The following is an 18,605-nucleotide window of genomic DNA, read 5'->3' as shown; positions in this document are numbered from 1 at the left end:
TACTCCACCTGCATTACATCCAAAGATGGACTCAACCAACGAATTCTCACGAACCGACATACCATACTTCGACACCAAGGATATCAAATTTGACGCCTTCATCTGACAGGGGTTCGTTGCCGAATGTCTGGCACCCGGCACTCACGCCCTTTTCCAGGCTCGAGTCAACCCACAGACCATAATGGCCATCTCTGCTTCGTTATTAGTTATCATAAACAATTGCTGCCGGGATTCAGAAGGAATGCGCTTACCCTCCACCTAAGCTGAGAAATCCCGTTTCACAGAACATCATATAATCGTTCACTCCGCTGTATGGGAACGCCTTAAACCGGATTCTCTCTGGAGTACTGGCGCCGCTAGTACGCCCGCTAGTTGCTGGAGGTGCCAACTTAGCATCCCTCGCCCGCAGGGTCGTGGATCGACCAGCATGCGTGGTATCAGCGCTCGGTGGAAGGGGCAGACCGGCGAGTTCGAGCATGTCCTCCGATGGGGGCCCGTCGCGGGGCAGGTTCAGGTTCGCAGGGGAAGTCAGAACGCTTGCGCGCCAGAGGAAACATTCGCCCGTGCCGTAGTAATGAGAGTCTGGATGCGGGGGGTCGGTCATGTAAGCACCGAACACGGCGCCGGAGGGAGAAGAGTCGCGGATGATGAGAACGTAGCCCGCCCGCGGGCTACGGTGAGATATGTCTCGACAGTTTTCATAGAGAGTGGCGAGCGAGGCGCCGTCCCGGTCCAGGCTGTAGCTAGACGCCAGGTGTCGACGAGTTGCAGGCGGGCTGGGACTAGCAGCCGGATTTCCTCGGCCAGGGCGCGAGTTAGGAGCTGTTGTTCGAGATTGGAGGGGTCGCCGGTGAGGGTGAGGGGAGTGAGCGGCGGGGGCTGGAAAGGTGATGCGGTTCGAACGGGGGTGAAGACCTGAGATGAGGTGATGGAGTCGTTTGGGGTGGTCATGGAGGAGGATTGATTGCGGTTCATGTTCTTTGATTTCGAAGCTGGTGGGTCGGTGAGGCGACGGTACAGGCCTGATACGACATGTGTGACGGGGTAGGAGAAGTAGGATGCAGTCGATTGATGAATCTGGGAGTTCGATTGTCGAGAGCGAGATGCGGATCTCGAGCTGGAGGCGGAGGAAGACATGCGTGCGGCAGGGACGGGACGGAGGGACGGAGGAGGAGCTCACGGATCCAGGGAACGAAACTGCCCAGGCATTCAATTGGCTACCACGGAGCTGCAGAAGAAGGCTCAAGTCAAAATGACGCGACGTGGAGACGCTGGAGAAGCTGTGAGAGGAGATTGAAATCAAGATAACAAATGATCGTTTGAGTTTAGTTCCTTTCGGGTCACGGGTGGGGTGATGCCCTGCCTCATAGGGCGGCGCATTTCAAATCACTTGGATTTGTGTCTCTCTTACAATGCTACAGCACAATTCTCCTAGTACATCCAAAGCTATCTATGCTGCCCACAGATTTCGAATTACAGAGCAAGAGATGGGATATCCGACAAAATTAAAATAAAATGAGAAACTCTAGAAAGTGGCATAGTACGCTCTCATAAATCGTGAAATGGCAGCCATCGTTAGATTTAGGATCCGTTCGGACGTAGATCCACAGTCTCGAATTCAAGCCCCTTGGCTTCAAACACATGCCCCGGTCGTAGCGCATCGGTGTAGATATTGGGCTCAGCGTGTGGGTGAAACAACCCGGGCTGCGTACAGTTGAGGACCGTCTTGAGCCCGGGCGGGTCGGTCAATCGGAAAACGCCCCAGTCCGGCATTTTGCTCGGAGCGCAGACGATCGCAATGCTCTCGGGCAGCATCACTTGGTATCCAGAGTGCGTATGCAGATCTCTCGAGCTCATGAAGCAAGTTTGCGTCGGGTGGGTATGAATCCAGCCGAGGATCATCAAGTCCTCCGAGTCGCAGTATTCAAATATTGCAGTCTCGTTCACCGTTTCACACGTGTCCGATGTGGCGGTTTGTTCGGGGATGAGAAGCCGGGAGACGAACAGAGCGTTGGATATCAAGGTCCCACAAAGTATACCACATGTTTCCAGATTGCGTCGTGTGTTCGAAGCTGCTAGCGACAGGAACGTGGATCGTAGCTCTGGGGGTAGGAAAACCGTCCGGAGAGGGGTACCATTCTCCAGGTAGGCGGCCGGTTTGAAGGTGAAGCTGGATGGGTCCAGGTTTGAACGGCCATCCCCACCATCCGCGACTGGCTTGACTTTCGCCGGAGGGGCTGGAGCTTGTGTTTGAGCTGCGGATGTCAGGGGTACCGCGGAGATCTTGTCCGGTCTTGGGGGCGGCGATGGCCCATCTAAGACCACTGGCTGGAGAGGCTCAAATCGTTCCTTTGGAGGCCGCATCGGGGCCGCTGGTAAGGACATCGTCGCATCTCTCGCTCCGTTGGTCACGGAGGGCGCAATATCTAGCGCCTTCTGGCGAGGCACTGTTGGGTACTTATACGTGGACGAACCGGATCCTGGAGTCAACGGCCGCGCCGTGGATTCTGTTGCCTTCTTTTGACGGTCCGCATCGTGCGCATGGTCCATGTTGATCCTGACATCTTGTATCCGTCGACTCAGGTCATTGTCCGTATCTGTGCCCTTCTTGTCCAAAGCGCCCTCCCAGTCACCCCAGATACCTGCGGGGCGCCGACGCTGCTCCTCTTTGGGTGCTATTCCAGCTTGGCGTACAGTTCTCCTAGCTGTGGCCCTCCGGTTGATTTCCGTCCTCGCTAGTTTAACAGCCAGGTCTCGGTTCTCGCCAGCCTCCAGAGGCGTGGCAACACCTACCAATGCGGGATGCTGAGGCTGCTGCTGGTTGGGCCCGGTCTGGTTCGTTCCTAAGGGCGGGCTTCGAGCTTGGCGATCATTCATCAACTCGGTATAGCGTTTATATCGTTTATTGATTCGAGGTCTGAGGATTTCCAACTTCTTGAGATTCCTGTTGACATCCTTGTTTGCTTCCATCAGAGCTTTCCGATTCTGCTCATTTTTGGCTTCCGAATGTTTTGCCAGGTTCTCGAGAACCAACTGGGCATGGCGAAACAATAGGCAGTACGCTTGTTCATCGTCTCCCTCGCGTTCGTAAATACAGGCCTGTAAAGGGGACTGCTAGTTAGCCCTCGGAGATTCAACGGAGTCGGTAGCATCAAACTGACCTCTCTCAGTAAATTCGTGGCGGTCCGTAGCCAAAACCGCAGCGGAATCGAGGGGTTGTATTCATAGTTCTGCGCCTCTCGGGCAATATCCTCGACCTTTCGAGGGGCTGAGACCCCCGCGCCTGTGGCCGGAGGCATATGCGAGGCCATGGTTGCGCATACGACGTGAGCGTGCGTGAAGAAATTCAGTAGTATAAGTTCCGATAACCTGAAATGTCCGGTTTCCAAGCGACTCGTTCGATCATAAGGTGCAACGAGGGATCATCGAGGTCTGCCGCCACGGCGTGTGGGGACGTTCCGCATCGACGGAGCAGGCAGCCGGACTCTGCAAAAACCTTGGAGGAAATCGATATAAATTATAAGCACTTATAGATCTGTTGGATAATGATCGATCGATCAGAATGAGAATTGTGCTGTAAAAACAGCCGGTCCCAGAGGCTGGAACATGCTTTGCAAAAGGCTGTGAGCGAGTCGAAACAATGAGACAAACAGATGAAAAGTGATTTTGAGCTCATTGAATTTATTTGAATTTAAGAAGAAAAATAAACTGCGGGTCCTTTTCCTCTTTGGTCTCCGTTCCCGCCGCAGTTCTTGAAAGCTTCAACTCCAACTTTTTCCATTGCGATTGACTCGCTAGAGGCAAAAGTACTATCTAGACCAATGATGGAGAGTCGGTGTGGCTACCATACGACATCCCTGACCTGCACTTAAGATGAAATTCAATCGATGGACGCCCATTCCCCATGTTCCCTTAACAAAGGCGCTTTATAAATGCTTCCCTTTAACCGCAAAGAGGAAATCCATTCGGAAGGCAGAAATAGCAAGTGAAAAACTATGCGGTGAGTTACTACTCAAGACCAATTGTTATACAGAAGGAGACTCTAATGCGTCGGGCTTCTGAAATAGACGATGCTCTTCAACGCCTATCACCCTTCCTCCTTCGCAACCCTGCCGTGGACATTCTCGACCTATGGCCCGGCGCTGGACTATGGTCTTCGAAGATCAATCAACTCCTCAAACCCCGCCGGCATGTCCTTATAGAACCTGATTTGAGCCTATACAAGCCATTGCTCCAGCCATTGGCAGAAACCAACCCCAGCTATGAACTACTGTCTGCAGACATCCATGCTATTGCGGATTGGCAAAGTATACTATCGAAGCATTTCCCGGAGCAGGGACCATCGAACCGTGACGACAGCGGCATTTTGCCCAGGAACGATACACTCCTTGTCTTAGCCAACCTGCCTCCAGTTGGCTCAAAAAAGGACCACTATACCCCAGCACGCTGGTGGTCGGTTTTCATGGAGGCTTGTATGCACCAGACGGGATTACATTCTTACGGAAGCGTGCGTATGATCGCTTCGCTCCCCATCTCAGATGCACAACAGGTCGTTCCGCGAACCATCATCGAGCGCAAACGACCGGCATTGTGGACCGAGAACGTCGCATTGCATGCATTCGAAGTCGCGGCTCCAAGGGACCCCAGTACATGGACTTTTCTGAAGGGATGGGATTTGGCGGCGGACAATGCCTCGCGCGTTGCTCAGAGAGCCGCAGAGAAGGGGGTTACCACACCTCCCGGCAGAGAACTACCACCCATCCCCATGGCGCCAAAAAGTCCTGACCCGGGCAGATTGCCTGTGCCTTACGTGCCGCGCCCTTTTACCGACTGGCATGAGAAAGTTTGGAAGAAGATAACTACCGGCGCGCCTGGCAAGGACGGCAAAATGAATCCAGTACAACAACGGGGCTGGATCCAACTGAACAAAGAGAATCGCGACATGTATTACCGCGTGCGTCAGGCGAACGGTATTGCCGAAATTGACGAACTGACAGCCACGCTATCACGGACAGCGGCAAACACTCGCAAGACTTCGGCGGCACTGAGGCCCATTTTGAAAAAGATCCAGGCCGCCAAGTCTCGCTTGGAGCAGGGAGTGTCGGAAGTACACTACTCAGTCAGGAATGAAGTTCCCGTCATCGTTGACAACAAGCGAGCGGCTCTGCAGACCGGAGACTTTGACGATGCAATCCTCCACTGGGACCGGCGCCCCTTTGAACCATTGCTCATCAATCCCGACGAGCTCTACCCCCGAGAGACCGAGCGAAGCATCCTTTACTTCGAGGCCGACCCGAACCCGCAAGCCGTGCAGAAACTCAACCAGCTGGATCCGCCGCAAAGAGACGCCCCTCTTCGCCTCTTCGAAGCCCTCTCTCTCACCATCGGCACCCGTAGCCTTCTGACTGTCGCCGAGCTTCTGGAGCTGATCTTCCCCGGACGACCCATCAACGAGATCGTCAAGGTCATCCCCGGCCTAGCCGTCCTCGCAGCAAAGACCCCCAAGCCAGACTACGACAATCTGCCGAAGACCATGCACGGTTCCCCCGGGGCCCCCGAACCCCTCAACCCCGTCGCATGCTACCAGGAGAACCTAGACTACGACCTCAGCGACGTCCGAGTGCGGACTCTGCCGACCAGCACACTGTGGATATCTTCGTCGAGTACCAGAGGAAGGGCGATACCAGCCTCTCCACGGTGCAACTGAGTCGACTGCTCGGCGGGACGTTGACGTCCTTCCGGACCGGCGAACTCGAACTTCGGAAGAGATACCATTAGCATGTCGGCCTCGTTTGGTATCGCCCACATCCACTCTACTCACCTACTACTCTACTCACCGTCCCCTTCGTGCGGGGGGACTTTATACCCATATCTTCGGGATGTATACTATGTTTTATGAGCTGTGTCTCTTTGTACTATACTGTAACGGTTACGATCTATAGACATATGTGCCTACATAGTCACTTTTGATAGACTATCCATATACTAGAATTTTGCATCTTTTCACATATTGTACTAGTTTTACTACATATCTTGTATTGATTTTTACTGTGCAGCTTGCGGGTTAACGTTCGAATTGATATTGTAATACATGACAAGAAGTGAAAGCATTGGACCGTATTGGAGAAACAGATTCTCTTTGATATTGAGATGGTCTAGAACGAAAAACATGCTGAACATCCACACGTCGAAACATGACAGTCAAATTGGGTATCATTTAGTAGTTTATTGTGAGAGAAGAAAGAAAATATGGGGAAAGAAGAAAAGGACAAGAATAGTAAGATAACAGTAAGATATTGAGACCCTTTGGAAGAAAATAGAATAGAAGAAGGGTCAAAGAAGAGATAGATGAAACAGTTCCAAGTGGTTCATAAATAGGGTGAAATCGAACGGTATATAAGAGTGGACAAAAGTAGATGGAGAATATGTTGTCCAAATGGGTTGAATCGAAAGTGGTCGGCCATTTGGGATGAGATCTTAGGCCATAGCAGCGATTAATTCTACCCATTCATTGGGTTGAATCCGCTGAGATGGGTCCTTCGAAACGGCTGGTTTGATCACCTGTTCGACAGGTCCGTTACGAGGGACCCGGGAACCATTAGCGCCCGACTGGGCAAAGTCAATAACCCGGTGGCCTTCACGGGCCATGGCAAGGCGCTGCATGTTGCTGGCGCCAGGATAAAGCAGCAGATCACCTGTCGCCGCCGCGAGGAGGGTGACCGCCAGAGAAAACACATCGGATGCGGGCGTGGGACTAGTGCCCGGGGACCTCAGAGATGACACAGATAACAGTTCGGGGGCGGCGAAAGGTGGTGTCAAAGCCGTTAATGACGTTCCGGTCTCTTTCTCTGCAGACAGTGAAGAGCCGGTGATGTTATGTGCGGAGGAGAAATCGGCGAAAAGCGGTTCAAACGGGAATTCGTCGGATTCTATATCGTTGCCCGTCGGCCGTGATCTCAACAAGATGTTATGTGGTTTGATGTCCCCGTGCACTATTCGACACTGCGTGTGGAGCCAGTGTAAGCTGGTTATAAGCTTCTTGGCAAGCTCTTGCCACTGGGGCATGCCTTGCACAGGATCGAACATCGTCCTAGTGGACTTGTGCTTCTGGGCCAGGTCGGCCTTTTCTTCGATGTATGATGAAAGAGAGAGGGGCACGGCCGACATAACTATAGAATGTGATTCGGAGATGTACCCATGGAAAGGAATGACATGGCGTTCCGAACCCGGCATACGACTAATTCGAGTCAATGCTAACGCTTCGGCATCAAGGACGGCGTGCGCATCTCGCCGGACAGGAGATTTAACCGCTACCACCCGACCTCCACTCGCAGGTGAACTGGGAGGGGTCATCAGGGGTGATTTCGAAGAGGGGCGAGACGAAGCTTTGTAGACGACACTCCAAACACCACGACCAAACTCAACCGGGCGACCTTTCGGGTCATATTGAAACTCTAGCTCATCGGAATATTGAAGAGGGCTCGAGGGACGCACATCAGCCGCAAAGAGATCTGTTGGCTTTTCTCCTTCGGAGGCAAACGAGCTTGAGCGACCTGATCCGACTGTCCTCGTACCACTTGAGTAATTGTCATCGCCCTTGGTGGGGGTGACTGGAGGGGTCAGTCCCGGCACCACTGTTAGTGGTGTCACGGGTGAGGCCTTGTCATCTTGGTTTTCGGTGCGGATTGAGAGTCGTATAGGAATATGAGCAGCCATTATGAAAATATCCGGGGTGGGTAGAGGTTGATCCTGGGGATCAAGCACCTTACGTAGAGGGTAAGGTGCGCGAAGAAAGTAAGTGTATGAATCAGATAGATGCAAGATCAAGTCACGTCTTGCTTTGAATTAACTCTTAATAGATGTCGACTTGAAGGTTGAGTATATATTGATAGGTGTAGATCAGTGTCTAGATCAAGAAAGGATCTAGAAATTCAGGACTGGACAGTGGTATATAAAGGCCGGTGGCAACGGTTGCGTACGGGTGATGTCCGGAGCCAAAGATTGGTTCGGAGGAATGAATGAGTCAAGCACTGGTCAGAGATTACTCGCAATCGAGGTAATATATAGGGTCAGATAAAGATAACGAAATGATGGGAACGGCACACTAAGCATAAGCATAGTGGGATTAGAGATTAAAGATAAGAGGAAAAAGAAATCGACGATAGATCTAGACAGAGGGGAGAAATGACTGGTATTTAGTCTGGACCCCAACGGAATTTTTTTCAAGGTTCAATACAAAGAAACCAACAGAACCGGAAAAATAACAATAACAATAAAATAAAAAAAAAAAGTGGACGATCGACAGATAGCTTAAATTATTCTGGAGGAACCGTGGATGAAACAGGGCCTCAACTACGACTGTTGTAGGTTACAGTGACATACAGTGCGCTGATCATTTCCTCCCTGCTCTCCCCACATGGTTCTTCATTGTTGCTTCTTGACAGCGCGAACAGATTCAGACGTCGTGCGATCCTTTCGACTGCACGTCGGAAAACTACTCATCCTTGGGACAGTGGCACCACTCCTCGGGGATCTCAATCTCATGATAATCGAGTATTCCCAGATTGTGGTCATCCCTTTCACGCGGTATCTCCTGTGCGTCTCCTTTCATTTGTTAATTGTATGCCATACATAGTGTAACGGCCCCCGAGCGTGGCACCAAACTCTTCCGGGAAGTCCTGCAGCTTCCATCACGGACACTATGCCCAACTGAGCTTTAGTCTCCTGCACGAACTGTTCGGCTGCCTGGATTAAGGAAACCGGTGGATATCATCCTATCGCATCGCTTGCATTTCATCTCCGCCCTTAATTAATATTGACGCCGTTCCGTCGGCGAACTGAACGTCACAATTTCTACGTGCTCTTCGGAGAAGGCCCGGGTGTTTTGATGTGTAAACTAGAAAAATTCGATCGAATGGCCGAGTCAGCAGGGCGAAGCGGACGAAGACCCCGATTACGTGGCATGCAGTCAGGTGACCCATCAGGAATGAACGCCCCTCTTTCTCTCTCGTCCCATGCTCCTCTTTTTTTTATTTGATCTTATCTTGAAAATTGATGCACACCCTGGTCCATACATGCCAGGATTTCCCTGGCTTCATGTGGTGCGCGCGAATAATGCCAGGACCAATGCAGCGCCTTCCTTGTTGTCTGCAGAGTACTACTAGTACTAGAGTATCCATGCCAACATTCCTTCGTTTCCGGTTTGGTCCTATTCTTGGACAACAATCTACCGAAACGGAAGTTCTGACGCCGGAAGAATAGCCATTGTTCTCGTGGAGTGACGGAAGCGCTGTGGGTGGGAGAAGTTGTATGAAACGGTAACACCGGTGCAGGTGTTCTGAACCAATCTCCACCCCCACGTGGGTCCTCATCTGCCAGGGAAATTGCACTCTCAATAGTCCGCCCCACTCGTCCATCTTGGGATTTTCCTTTCCAGCAGCAAGTATCCCGAGTACAAACTTACCGGAACCGCAGGAATTCATTTGAAGACAATGTAAGGGAGCACAGGATTGGCCCAATCTAGCAGAGACCATTGCTTTATCTACCAAGGACTACAACTACTCCTACGAGTTAGTAGACGCGGGGTATCAACTTATGTTCTGCAGTGAGCTGGAGCCTGGGGTTCTCAGGCAATGATATGACGTAACCGACATACTCTCCAGCCATTGAATAGCCTCATGCGTCATGCTTGGGGACCTTCTTTCCCTGAATGGTCTTGTGCTTGGCTCTTATGAGGTTTTACTAATACGCAATCATGGAGTACATCTTATTAGGCAATATCATATCTCTGTACGTTACCGATACACTCATCTCGTTTTCTAAATCATCCGTTGTCAGTTGATTATTTCCCATGTGAATTTTCATTTTGTATACTTGACAACCCCACAATTGTTTTCTCCTATGCCTCTTTGGGATGGTGCCCGACAAAGTCCCGGAGGTTTGTATAGCAATCTAAATATTCAATATATCGCCAGATAGTACAGGCTCTCACCTTAACATTGAGTGCAACTCCAGTCAACATGTATCGACTTCAACTACGACCCTGTCAGTAACGATTGGAATAATCTCACAAACGCGCTCAACTTCCTTTTCGACCTACCATCAAAGGCAATAGCGGCGACTCAATCTGGCAACGATTGTACATACAGGCAAGGCGTAAAGAATACAGAAATCGAACTCTTCCTATTTATTGTGAATTGTCTGAAAGCACTGTCTCAGACATACATTCCACAATATGGAATACGTCTATCCTGAGTTCATGAGCCGAAGCACTAAATCTGCCCTTCGATGCCGCAAGACCACTTCGTCCCTGTTTGACCCAGAGTATCATTCGTTGCATGGGCAACCTGCGTCCGGCTTGAAAAGGTAGTATGTATACATGCAGGGCGCAGCAAGGCGGTTGGTAACTCCTTTGCTGTCATACTTCTTCACAATCACACTTTTTGTACTTATCTATAAATAGGTTTTTAGCGTTTGTACCAAGAACCAATACAATAAACCTATACAGATGATCAATTACATTTAGAAAAGAAGAATGATCTTCAGACATCGACTAAACCGGGGTATTACGAGCGGAATAATGGTGCTCTTTCTTCCATTCGCCCTGGATAGTTCTCGAATTCACGGAACACGGCAAAGATATAGCCAATACAAATAACCGGGTATCAAGAAACAATCACAACTTAATTGTCCGTTTTCTGTCCTTCAACATACTGTTTCAGATCCTGTACCCACGTCTCAAAGTTCTTTTTCAACTGTGCCCCAAACATCCACCGAACCACATACACAAGATACCCAACCTGCGCCTCCCAATTCCGCACCTCGGTGACACGCTTCGTCTGCCCGCCTTCTTCCTGGACATCATACTCCTCGAGCTCATGAACCCTCTCCGCCGTCAAAAGGAACGCCGGCATGCTCCCCTTGGCCGTTAGATCCGCAACCCAGACAATGCGGCCAGGCTTAGGGGGGTTGGCACTTGGGGGCTCAAACTCAGCCACGACGAGGCCCACATCTTGCTCGCTGGCCGATGATGGATCCATATGGACATGGAAGGTCATTTTTGTTCCCATCTGGAGCTTCGGGGAAAGACCATCAGTAGATTGGGAGTCGGAGCCCGGCTGTTCGCGAATGGTGACTCGTGGAACAAATGTATTCCACGAGGGCCAGGTGGAGGTATCAATTAGGACATCCCAGACATCTTGGCAGGGGGCGGCGATCGTCGTGGCGCTCTCGATATGCAGCACTGCATCTGAGGCGGAAATGCTTGGGGTTGATTTGGACGCTAGTGTCGCGGCAGATGAGGGTGGGGCGGATGTCATTTTTTAAGGAATTATTTTGTTGGTGTGTATAGTAGAAGTTGTTATAGGAGCTATCATGGATGTTTGTTTGTGGTGACATTTGAAGGGAATTAACTGGTTGTTATAAGCTTTGACTCCGCCGGCGTACGCCGCAAGATAGCCGAGCCCCAGTGACCTCATCTGACATCCGCGCTAGTCGCCGAGTGCTCTTTTTATGGTAGCTGTTTGCAATGCTACTATCTAGTATTAGAATATAAACTAGATGAACAATCTTATCCTAATAACATGCTGAACTTCTCGCAACTTGTCTTTCGGCATTGATCATATAAACGCTAATTCGGATTTTGGCGGTCATTGACGACCACTTCGGCTGCCTCCGCTTCTTAAAGCACTCAGGCCAGAGCCCATGGAAGGCATAGAGGTTTTCCTTGAATATGTCTAAAACGGTTTCTGCACCACAAACCGAAGTCGAATGTAATTGACTGTGAAGGAACCATCGTGTTGATGCCTTCCAACACCCTCGAGGACGTCAACAGCATGTTTGACAGCTGCATTGCGAGCCTCCACGGTTGGTAAAACCTGAAGGAAAGGCTCACAAAAAAGGCGGATCCTAGAACTTGATTAGCGACTAGTTTCATCAGACACGAAATCACTCGAGTTTATACCATCCTTCAATTCCGCCCTCTTTGTGATCTGTCAGCTTCGTCTGTCTGAGCTCTGCCTCGCCCTTAACCCACTGGAAGCCTTCCCCTTCCAGGAGCTGTTTCATAGCTTCTTGGGAAGGGAACCACCAAGGCGAAGCTGCTCGGGCTTCTTCAACCGGAATTCCTTGAATGACCAGAGCACTGACGATTGCCGCATGCACCTCGGCCACGTTTCCGAGCGCGCCCGATTCACTCACAAAGAATCCCCCTGGCTTGAGCGCATTGAAGCAGCCCTTGATCGCATTAGACCGGGTTTCGGGGTCGCGTAAGATCCAATGTAAGGCAGCGTTAGAGAAGACTTTGTCAAACTTTCCGTCTGTGAGATCTGACACTTGATCCAAGTGTCGGCAGTCCACAACGCGGGATTCAATGTCGGGACATGATCTCTGGAAGTGCTCTATCATATTCGACGAGGCGTCGACGCCAACGATCCGTTTAACATGGGAGGCTAGTTTGGCTGTTAGGACGCCTTCCCCGCAGCCGACATCGAGTACTTCATCTGTTGTGCATTAGCAATGCTAAATTAGATACGCTCTCTATTTCATGCGAAGGAACTTGCCAGTAGGCTTAGGATCGAGCCAGGAAACAATCTTCTCTGTCAAGACTGCAACGAATGGAGCCACTTTTTCGCCGTAAACATCGGCCGACCACATGTCGGCTTTCTGCTCTTGTCCACTCATTTTGGGCTTTCCCTGAAATTAAAGATTAATAAGTGATGATACTCTAATTATGACTCCGAGTACCATAGCCTTTTATAAGTAAATCATCAGGGTGATATCACAATAGAGACCAGGACCGACATCGGAGGGTGTAAGCATTGATAGATCTACAGGGTAGCGGGCGGGATGTTCCCCGCTGGTCGGCCGCTGCTAACCGCAGTCTTACAGGTTACTCCATACGACATGCGTACTGGTTGCAGAGTATTGTCCAGCTGGAATGCATCGCTGTGCGGCCAAGTGAGATTACAGATAGAGTATAGTACCGACACCCCATTATATTAAAGGCCAGTCGGCGGTGACATGATCGCGGTGAAAATAGGTTCTTAACAATGGTTGTTTTCCTACAGACTTCAAAGAGATCGCACGATGTGGTGTCTATTGACAACTTGGCCCAGAGGCAGAAAAGAAAAGTTTGCTCATTTAATCTGAGCAGCAGGATGATTCCACAGCTCTGAGACGTCATACTCTGGAAGTGCCTCAAAATCGCACTCCAGAAGGCGTCTGGTTATAATCACTACTTCCTTCTTGGCCTGCTCCTCCGAGATGTGAATTCCACCCTTGTTCTGTTCCCAGGTGATAGCTTCGATCTTCACGCCACTGTTGCTGCCACCGTCTCTTGGATTCACAACAAGTACATAGAATTCCTTGCCCGTCCCGCTTCGAGCAAAGTGGATGGAGATAGTACCGCTCCGGCTCTGCTCCGTGACCGAGACGCGCCATTTATCTTCCTGATCCTGAGGTTCGAAACCAGCTCTGAGCTTCTCAAAGTCGGCGTCGCTGATACTCAGACCCCACGGTGCTGTGACAGGCTCCTGCATGTCGTATATATGATCTGTGATTGGCTTTGCACATGAGCATGGAAACGCCCGGTGTTGAAACTTGACACGTACCCGTGAGTGCAGTAGGAATAGGTTCTACTAGAAATGATCCACAATTGTAGTTTACAAAAATGCAGATCTACCATACTAAATCCCCCTTCCGCAGATCAACGTCGTCTGTGACAACATCTGGGATGTAAATAGGCAATCGAAGTTCCTGCAGGGTGAAGCCGTCGTAAGTTTGGCGGCCTAATCTTGTACATACAATGGCGTATAGTGCCACTCGCAGCGGACACTAACCATAAATATCTAATAATTAAATCTCAATAGCCTATCATTCCGCGGAATGCACTTTCATGCTCCTGCAGGAAGCACGATGACGGAGTGAGAACTCTCCCCGATATCGGGCCAGGTGCTAGCCCTAACTAACCTTCGACTTTTCTTCATAGTGCCTCTTATGCTGGTAAATATTCTGTCTAGGGACTGTTTCTCGTTCTTATATTACCAACTCAAGAGGTGGCATCAATTTCCTCTTGCTAAATAAGATCTTTGGATTCTTCATAGTATATGGATGCCCTCAGCTGGTAAGATGGTTCGGTTGCTGAGCGGATTGCAGTTCGACCCGGTACTTTCGTGTCGTTTGTTGTTTGGAATTGGCTTGATATATCTATTGGAATCGCCTACATGAGCTTTATACTATCTGGCAGCATATGCTGCATCGGACGTCAATAGTTGCGGAATATTCCTCGATTTCTGAGATTGTGTAATGCTTTGCGGTTCTTGCTGGGTCAAGTAGAAACCACTTACCGAAACCATAATCGATTCACCATTAATCAGAGTCCAGTGAATTACTTATACAGTTTCACTTGGAAAGATATATAGAAAGGGAGTACTGACTAGGTGATAACCCCGTCAAATCACCTTGCTTAATAGCTCTGGAGGTGTCTTGAACTAAGATCCGTACGTTGTATGATTAACTATGCGTCGGCTATGTTGAAATGGTTCACTATAGTATATTCAGGGCCTGACTTCGTGATAAAAGCTAAATTTTTCTAACTAGAGCTTGGCGACTCTTAAAAAACTCAGCTGGGTGTGATAGAGTTTTTGCTAATATGGCTGTATATACCTTCATGACGTGCGAAATTGGAGCAACCACCACCCATTTAACCCGTGGGATTAAAGAGCTGCTGTTGGAGGTAAATATGCATATTCCTTTTAGCCAGAGACCAAACAGTCACTTCGGGATCTTTATGAATCATCTCGAATCAATTACTAAATATTTTGCACTTCATATCATATGTACGCTTGGCAGGGTTGCTCAAGAGAACAGAGCCGACGCCCTGGCATAGCTCAACAGCCCCAAAACAAAATAACGCAGTGAGCAATATACGAGCATAGGTCAGACCTTCCGGGGTTGTGGAGGTTTTCTGGGGTACTGTACCGCAGGTCCGCAGCCAAGATTAATAGCTATTTAGTCGACGGCATAATTTCTCCACCAATTCGAGGCCAAGCTGTGGAGACGGAAGCACGGCTAGTACATGGCTTCTTAGCAATTCAACGTCAATTTCTCCGAGCAGTGGGTCTATGGAACTGCTATTTGGGGTCATATCGTAACAAGTAAAGACAATCCAATGCTTCGCACAGCGGTTTACCCCATTCGAGTGAGGATATAAAGACCAACGGCCCGGCAGGATGGGCATATAGTCTTCCTCTAATATCTTTGTCAGTGATTATTGTCCCTCTAAACAGCATACACTATGCTAATCCCCAAGACAGCCTTTCTGGCTTTCCTCCTTTCTTCTGTGCCCCTGGCGCACGGCGCAGGAGGAAATAGCTCTTCACCCGACACCCGAGGCCGTCATTGTGTGGTACGCTCTTCCAATGGCACTGCAGACGACTCCCCCGAAGTGTCTAGAGTATTCGCGCAATGCGCGACCAATTCAGTCATTGTCTTCCAGGAAGGCGTTGACTATAACATTTTCCAGCCGATCAAGGCCACAAACCTGAGCAACGTGGAGATACAGATGCATGGAAACCTGCATCTTCCGCAAAACATCTCCGCAGTGCGGGACATCGTTAATGCAGGCACCACTACTTGGTTTACTTTGGAAGGACCCCGTGTGGATTGGACTGGGCCCGAAAATGTGAACAATGGTTGGATTAAATCATACGGCCAGGCCTGGTGGGACGCAAACCCTGCCAATGGCACTGGAATCTCCGGCCGCCCTCATCTCATGAGCTACAAAACCAGCCAGGCGTCGATAAAATACTTCAGATCTGGCAAGCCGATTGCTTGGAACATGAAGCTCCATGGCGAAGATATCACCGTCAGCCATGCCATTGTGGACGCTTCATCCACTGGCAGCTTCCCATTCAACACCGATGCGTTTGACGTGCAGGGTACCAATATCCGCATTTCTGACAGCGTTATGTATAATGGCGACGATGCGATCGCAGTCGGATCCGATTCACACAACATTATATTCGAGAGAAATACGATTGGCTACCAATCCCATGGTATGAGCATCGGATCACTAGGAAAGGATCCCTCGGACATTGTCAACATCACCAACCTCAGATTCGAGGACGTGACTGTGATCGACGCTCTGTACGCTGCTCGCTTCAAGTCCTGGACGGGTGGCCAGGGGCTCGTCAAGAATGTGACTTGGAAAAACATCCGTGTATACAACGTAACATTCCCGATCTTTGTAACCCAGAGTTACTACGATCAGAGCGTCTCACGAGATGGTGCTGATGCCGAGTCCTCGGTGATGATGGAGGACTTTACCTGGGAAGACTTTTCTGGCTCAATCAACTCGTATCAACCCGGTGATGGATCATGCGCAACCGATCCTTGCTGGTATAACGCCGGACTTCCGAACTTGAAGCACACGGAGGCAGTCATCATAGAGTGCAACACGGACAAGTCCTGTAAGAACTTTGTTACAAAGAACATCCAGCTCTATCCACAGGCTCTGGAACCAGCGAGCGTCATCTGCATGAAGGCTACGGCAGAGCTGAATCCAAACCTGGGGTTCAGCTGCAGCAATGGGACATTTACTTCGGCATAACCTCTCGATATTCATAGTCATTGAGAATTCATGTATATAGATAAATATGCTTTCTACAGCTGTCAATCGGTCGCCAGTACGCACTGTGGCCGTGGCTTGAGTTGTGCTTTCCCAGAAAGTCGGATGCAGCCCGCGACTTCCCTCCATGACATACATGTAGCCAGTACTTAATATCCTCTCGAATCTCATATTCTCACAATTCAACCATCTCTTTCTTATCATCATCTGTCATTTACTTTTCTAACAGTCGCTACTACCACAACCATTCGTCGTTCTTATCTTACTCTCAGCCATATTACTTACTTCATGCTACAGCCGTATCCCAGGTTCTATATCATTAGACCTCAAGGTTCATTTGTGCCCTTGATCCCAGTCGACGAGCTACCGACGTGGATTCAAGTTGGAAACTGGGACTGGAACGATACGTCATTGTTCACTGTCATGGCCCCTGCTAGTTTCAGCTCTATCCCACGCGTCGGCGAATACGACGTCGTCTGCCACCACTGCAACGCCAGTCTCGATGGTCTTCATCGAAGCGTCTCGGAGCAGAGTGGAAAGACTGGAAACAGCTCTCAGTACCCTCCCTTACCACTTACGAAACTAAACAAGACCTACGCCGGTGCATTTCTCTCACAGTCATCACAGGAGGCGCTTTCTCCTCTGGCCTCAAGCTATCTAATGTCCTTGAAACAGCCGCTCTTTTACACACCTGGATACCCTGCATGTTTCACAGAACCCCCTTATTATGCGAATCTGCAGAGCCCTTTTGTTGGAATGTGTTTCATTAAAGGCTGCTACAAAAGGGGTCGAGACCAGGCCAAGGAATCGATAGCTTTGAGAAAAATACGTAAACAACAGGGCCAGACTGGTGAAAACCTACTCGCTGATGAGTTTCCTGAGGATCCTCAGAATCCTCCAGCTCCTCCCAATTTGCCAAGTGCTTCAACTTCTCAAAACCCTGGGGCTGGTCCGAGTGGTCCGAGTCAAAACCAGAATAATCCTGCGTATGACCCCGACGAGATCACAGAGATTCCCGCCGATGTAGGCAATGCATCTAGTGCACAGCTGTTGGATGATGAGATTCAGGAAACGGGAGGAAGTCTTACCCCAGCATCCCCGGCGGAGTCCAAGACGAACAAGTTCAAGCGATGGAGATCCAAGCGACAGGAGTCCAAGAAACAGGATTCCAAGAAACAGGAGTCCAAGCAACAGGAGTCAAAGCAACAGGAGCCCCCTCGTCTAGGTAAACAGGCAGTACAACGAACTCCTGTACAGGAGTCCTCATCGAAGTCTAAGCCACAGGAGCCCAATCAGCCTGTTAGTAAAGAAACTCAACCGGTTCCTATACCACAAAAGTCCCCGTTGAGGTCAGCGCCACAGGAGCCCGATCATCCGGGCAGACAGGAAGTGCAACGAGCTCCTGTACCAGGGGTTCCAGTCAGTTCTAAGCCACAGAATCCCGCTAGAGAGGAACCGCAAGTTTCTATACCACCAAAGTTCCCGTTGAGGTCCGCGCCACAAGAGCACGACCATCCTGCTCAGCAGGGAACACAGCCAATTCCTATACCAGGGGCCTCATCGAGGTCCAATCTACATGAATCCAATCCCCATCCTAGGCATAAGACGGACTCGCCCCCAGACAAACACGAGGAGCTCCCGACATTTCCCGTTGACCAGTCGCTCATTTTTCCACACTCACCCTCCGACACTAGTCTGGATAGTAGATTGAGAGTAGGTACTCAATCTGCTCGATACGAGGATATGGACCTGTATGACATCTCACGTCGCTCATGTGAGGCTTCACCTCAACCCATAAATTCGCCGTTGCGACAAGCATCTCCAAAAAGACGTTAGAAGGCGAGGGGGTTCAAGCCATTTTCAATGTTCTGACGTAGGGAAAATCTACACAGGTTGTGTTGGAATTACGCAGAATGCATGACTATAAGATTGAATGTGTGTACTCTTTATGATTTGCTTATTACTATCCCTGGCTACC

The 18,605-nt window shown here is 49.9% G+C and overlaps 7 protein-coding genes across 7 annotated transcripts; 3 read left to right on the top strand and 4 right to left on the bottom strand.

Annotated features, from left to right (window-relative positions):
* Window positions 1-46: 46 nt before the first annotated feature.
* Window positions 47-3,316, bottom strand: ANOM_001190 (uncharacterized protein; the record flags this gene model as incomplete). The annotated part of the gene is made up of 4 exons (XM_015546447.1): window positions 3,162-3,316; window positions 1,599-3,099; window positions 252-1,359; window positions 47-191 (listed from the first exon to the last, which is right to left on the bottom strand). The coding sequence occupies exons 1-4, from the start codon at window positions 3,309-3,311 to the stop codon at window positions 47-49; spliced, it is 2,904 nt and encodes a 967-aa protein (XP_015410904.1). The 5' UTR covers window positions 3,312-3,316.
* Window positions 3,317-4,045: 729 nt separating this feature from the next.
* ANOM_001189 (uncharacterized protein) lies at window positions 4,046-5,707 on the top strand (the record flags this gene model as incomplete). Its single annotated transcript, XM_015546446.1, has 1 exon — window positions 4,046-5,707. The coding sequence occupies one exon, from the start codon at window positions 4,046-4,048 to the stop codon at window positions 5,705-5,707; it is 1,662 nt and encodes a 553-aa protein (XP_015410938.1).
* A 770-nt stretch (window positions 5,708-6,477) lies between these two features.
* On the bottom strand, window positions 6,478-7,716 carry ANOM_001188 (protein kinase domain-containing protein; the record flags this gene model as incomplete). The annotated part of the gene is made up of 1 exon (XM_015546445.1): window positions 6,478-7,716. One exon carries the CDS (start codon window positions 7,714-7,716, stop codon window positions 6,478-6,480), a length of 1,239 nt encoding a protein of 412 aa, XP_015410939.1.
* A 2,966-nt stretch (window positions 7,717-10,682) lies between these two features.
* On the bottom strand, window positions 10,683-11,318 carry ANOM_001187 (SRPBCC domain-containing protein; the record flags this gene model as incomplete). Its single annotated transcript, XM_015546444.1, has 1 exon — window positions 10,683-11,318. One exon carries the CDS (start codon window positions 11,316-11,318, stop codon window positions 10,683-10,685), a length of 636 nt encoding a protein of 211 aa, XP_015410936.1.
* A 417-nt stretch (window positions 11,319-11,735) lies between these two features.
* ANOM_001186 (uncharacterized protein) lies at window positions 11,736-13,538 on the bottom strand (the record flags this gene model as incomplete). The annotated part of the gene is made up of 4 exons (XM_015546443.1): window positions 11,736-11,907; window positions 11,963-12,500; window positions 12,887-12,945; window positions 13,186-13,538. The coding sequence occupies 4 exons, from the start codon at window positions 13,536-13,538 to the stop codon at window positions 11,736-11,738; spliced, it is 1,122 nt and encodes a 373-aa protein (XP_015410937.1).
* Window positions 13,539-15,295: 1,757 nt separating this feature from the next.
* pgxC (putative extracellular exo-polygalacturonase) lies at window positions 15,296-16,609 on the top strand (the record flags this gene model as incomplete). The annotated part of the gene is made up of 1 exon (XM_015546442.1): window positions 15,296-16,609. The coding sequence occupies one exon, from the start codon at window positions 15,296-15,298 to the stop codon at window positions 16,607-16,609; it is 1,314 nt and encodes a 437-aa protein (XP_015410935.1).
* Window positions 16,610-16,915: 306 nt separating this feature from the next.
* Window positions 16,916-18,463, top strand: ANOM_001184 (uncharacterized protein; the record flags this gene model as incomplete). The annotated part of the gene is made up of 1 exon (XM_015546441.1): window positions 16,916-18,463. The coding sequence occupies one exon, from the start codon at window positions 16,916-16,918 to the stop codon at window positions 18,461-18,463; it is 1,548 nt and encodes a 515-aa protein (XP_015410898.1).
* Between the last annotated feature and the right edge of the window lie 142 nt (window positions 18,464-18,605).

This window comes from Aspergillus nomiae (genome assembly GCF_001204775.2).
Source record: "Aspergillus nomiae NRRL 13137 chromosome Unknown contig00021, whole genome shotgun sequence".
NCBI classification, from domain to species: Eukaryota; Fungi; Ascomycota; class Eurotiomycetes; order Eurotiales; family Aspergillaceae; genus Aspergillus; species Aspergillus nomiae.
This window is presented reverse-complemented; position numbering and strand designations above follow the sequence as displayed.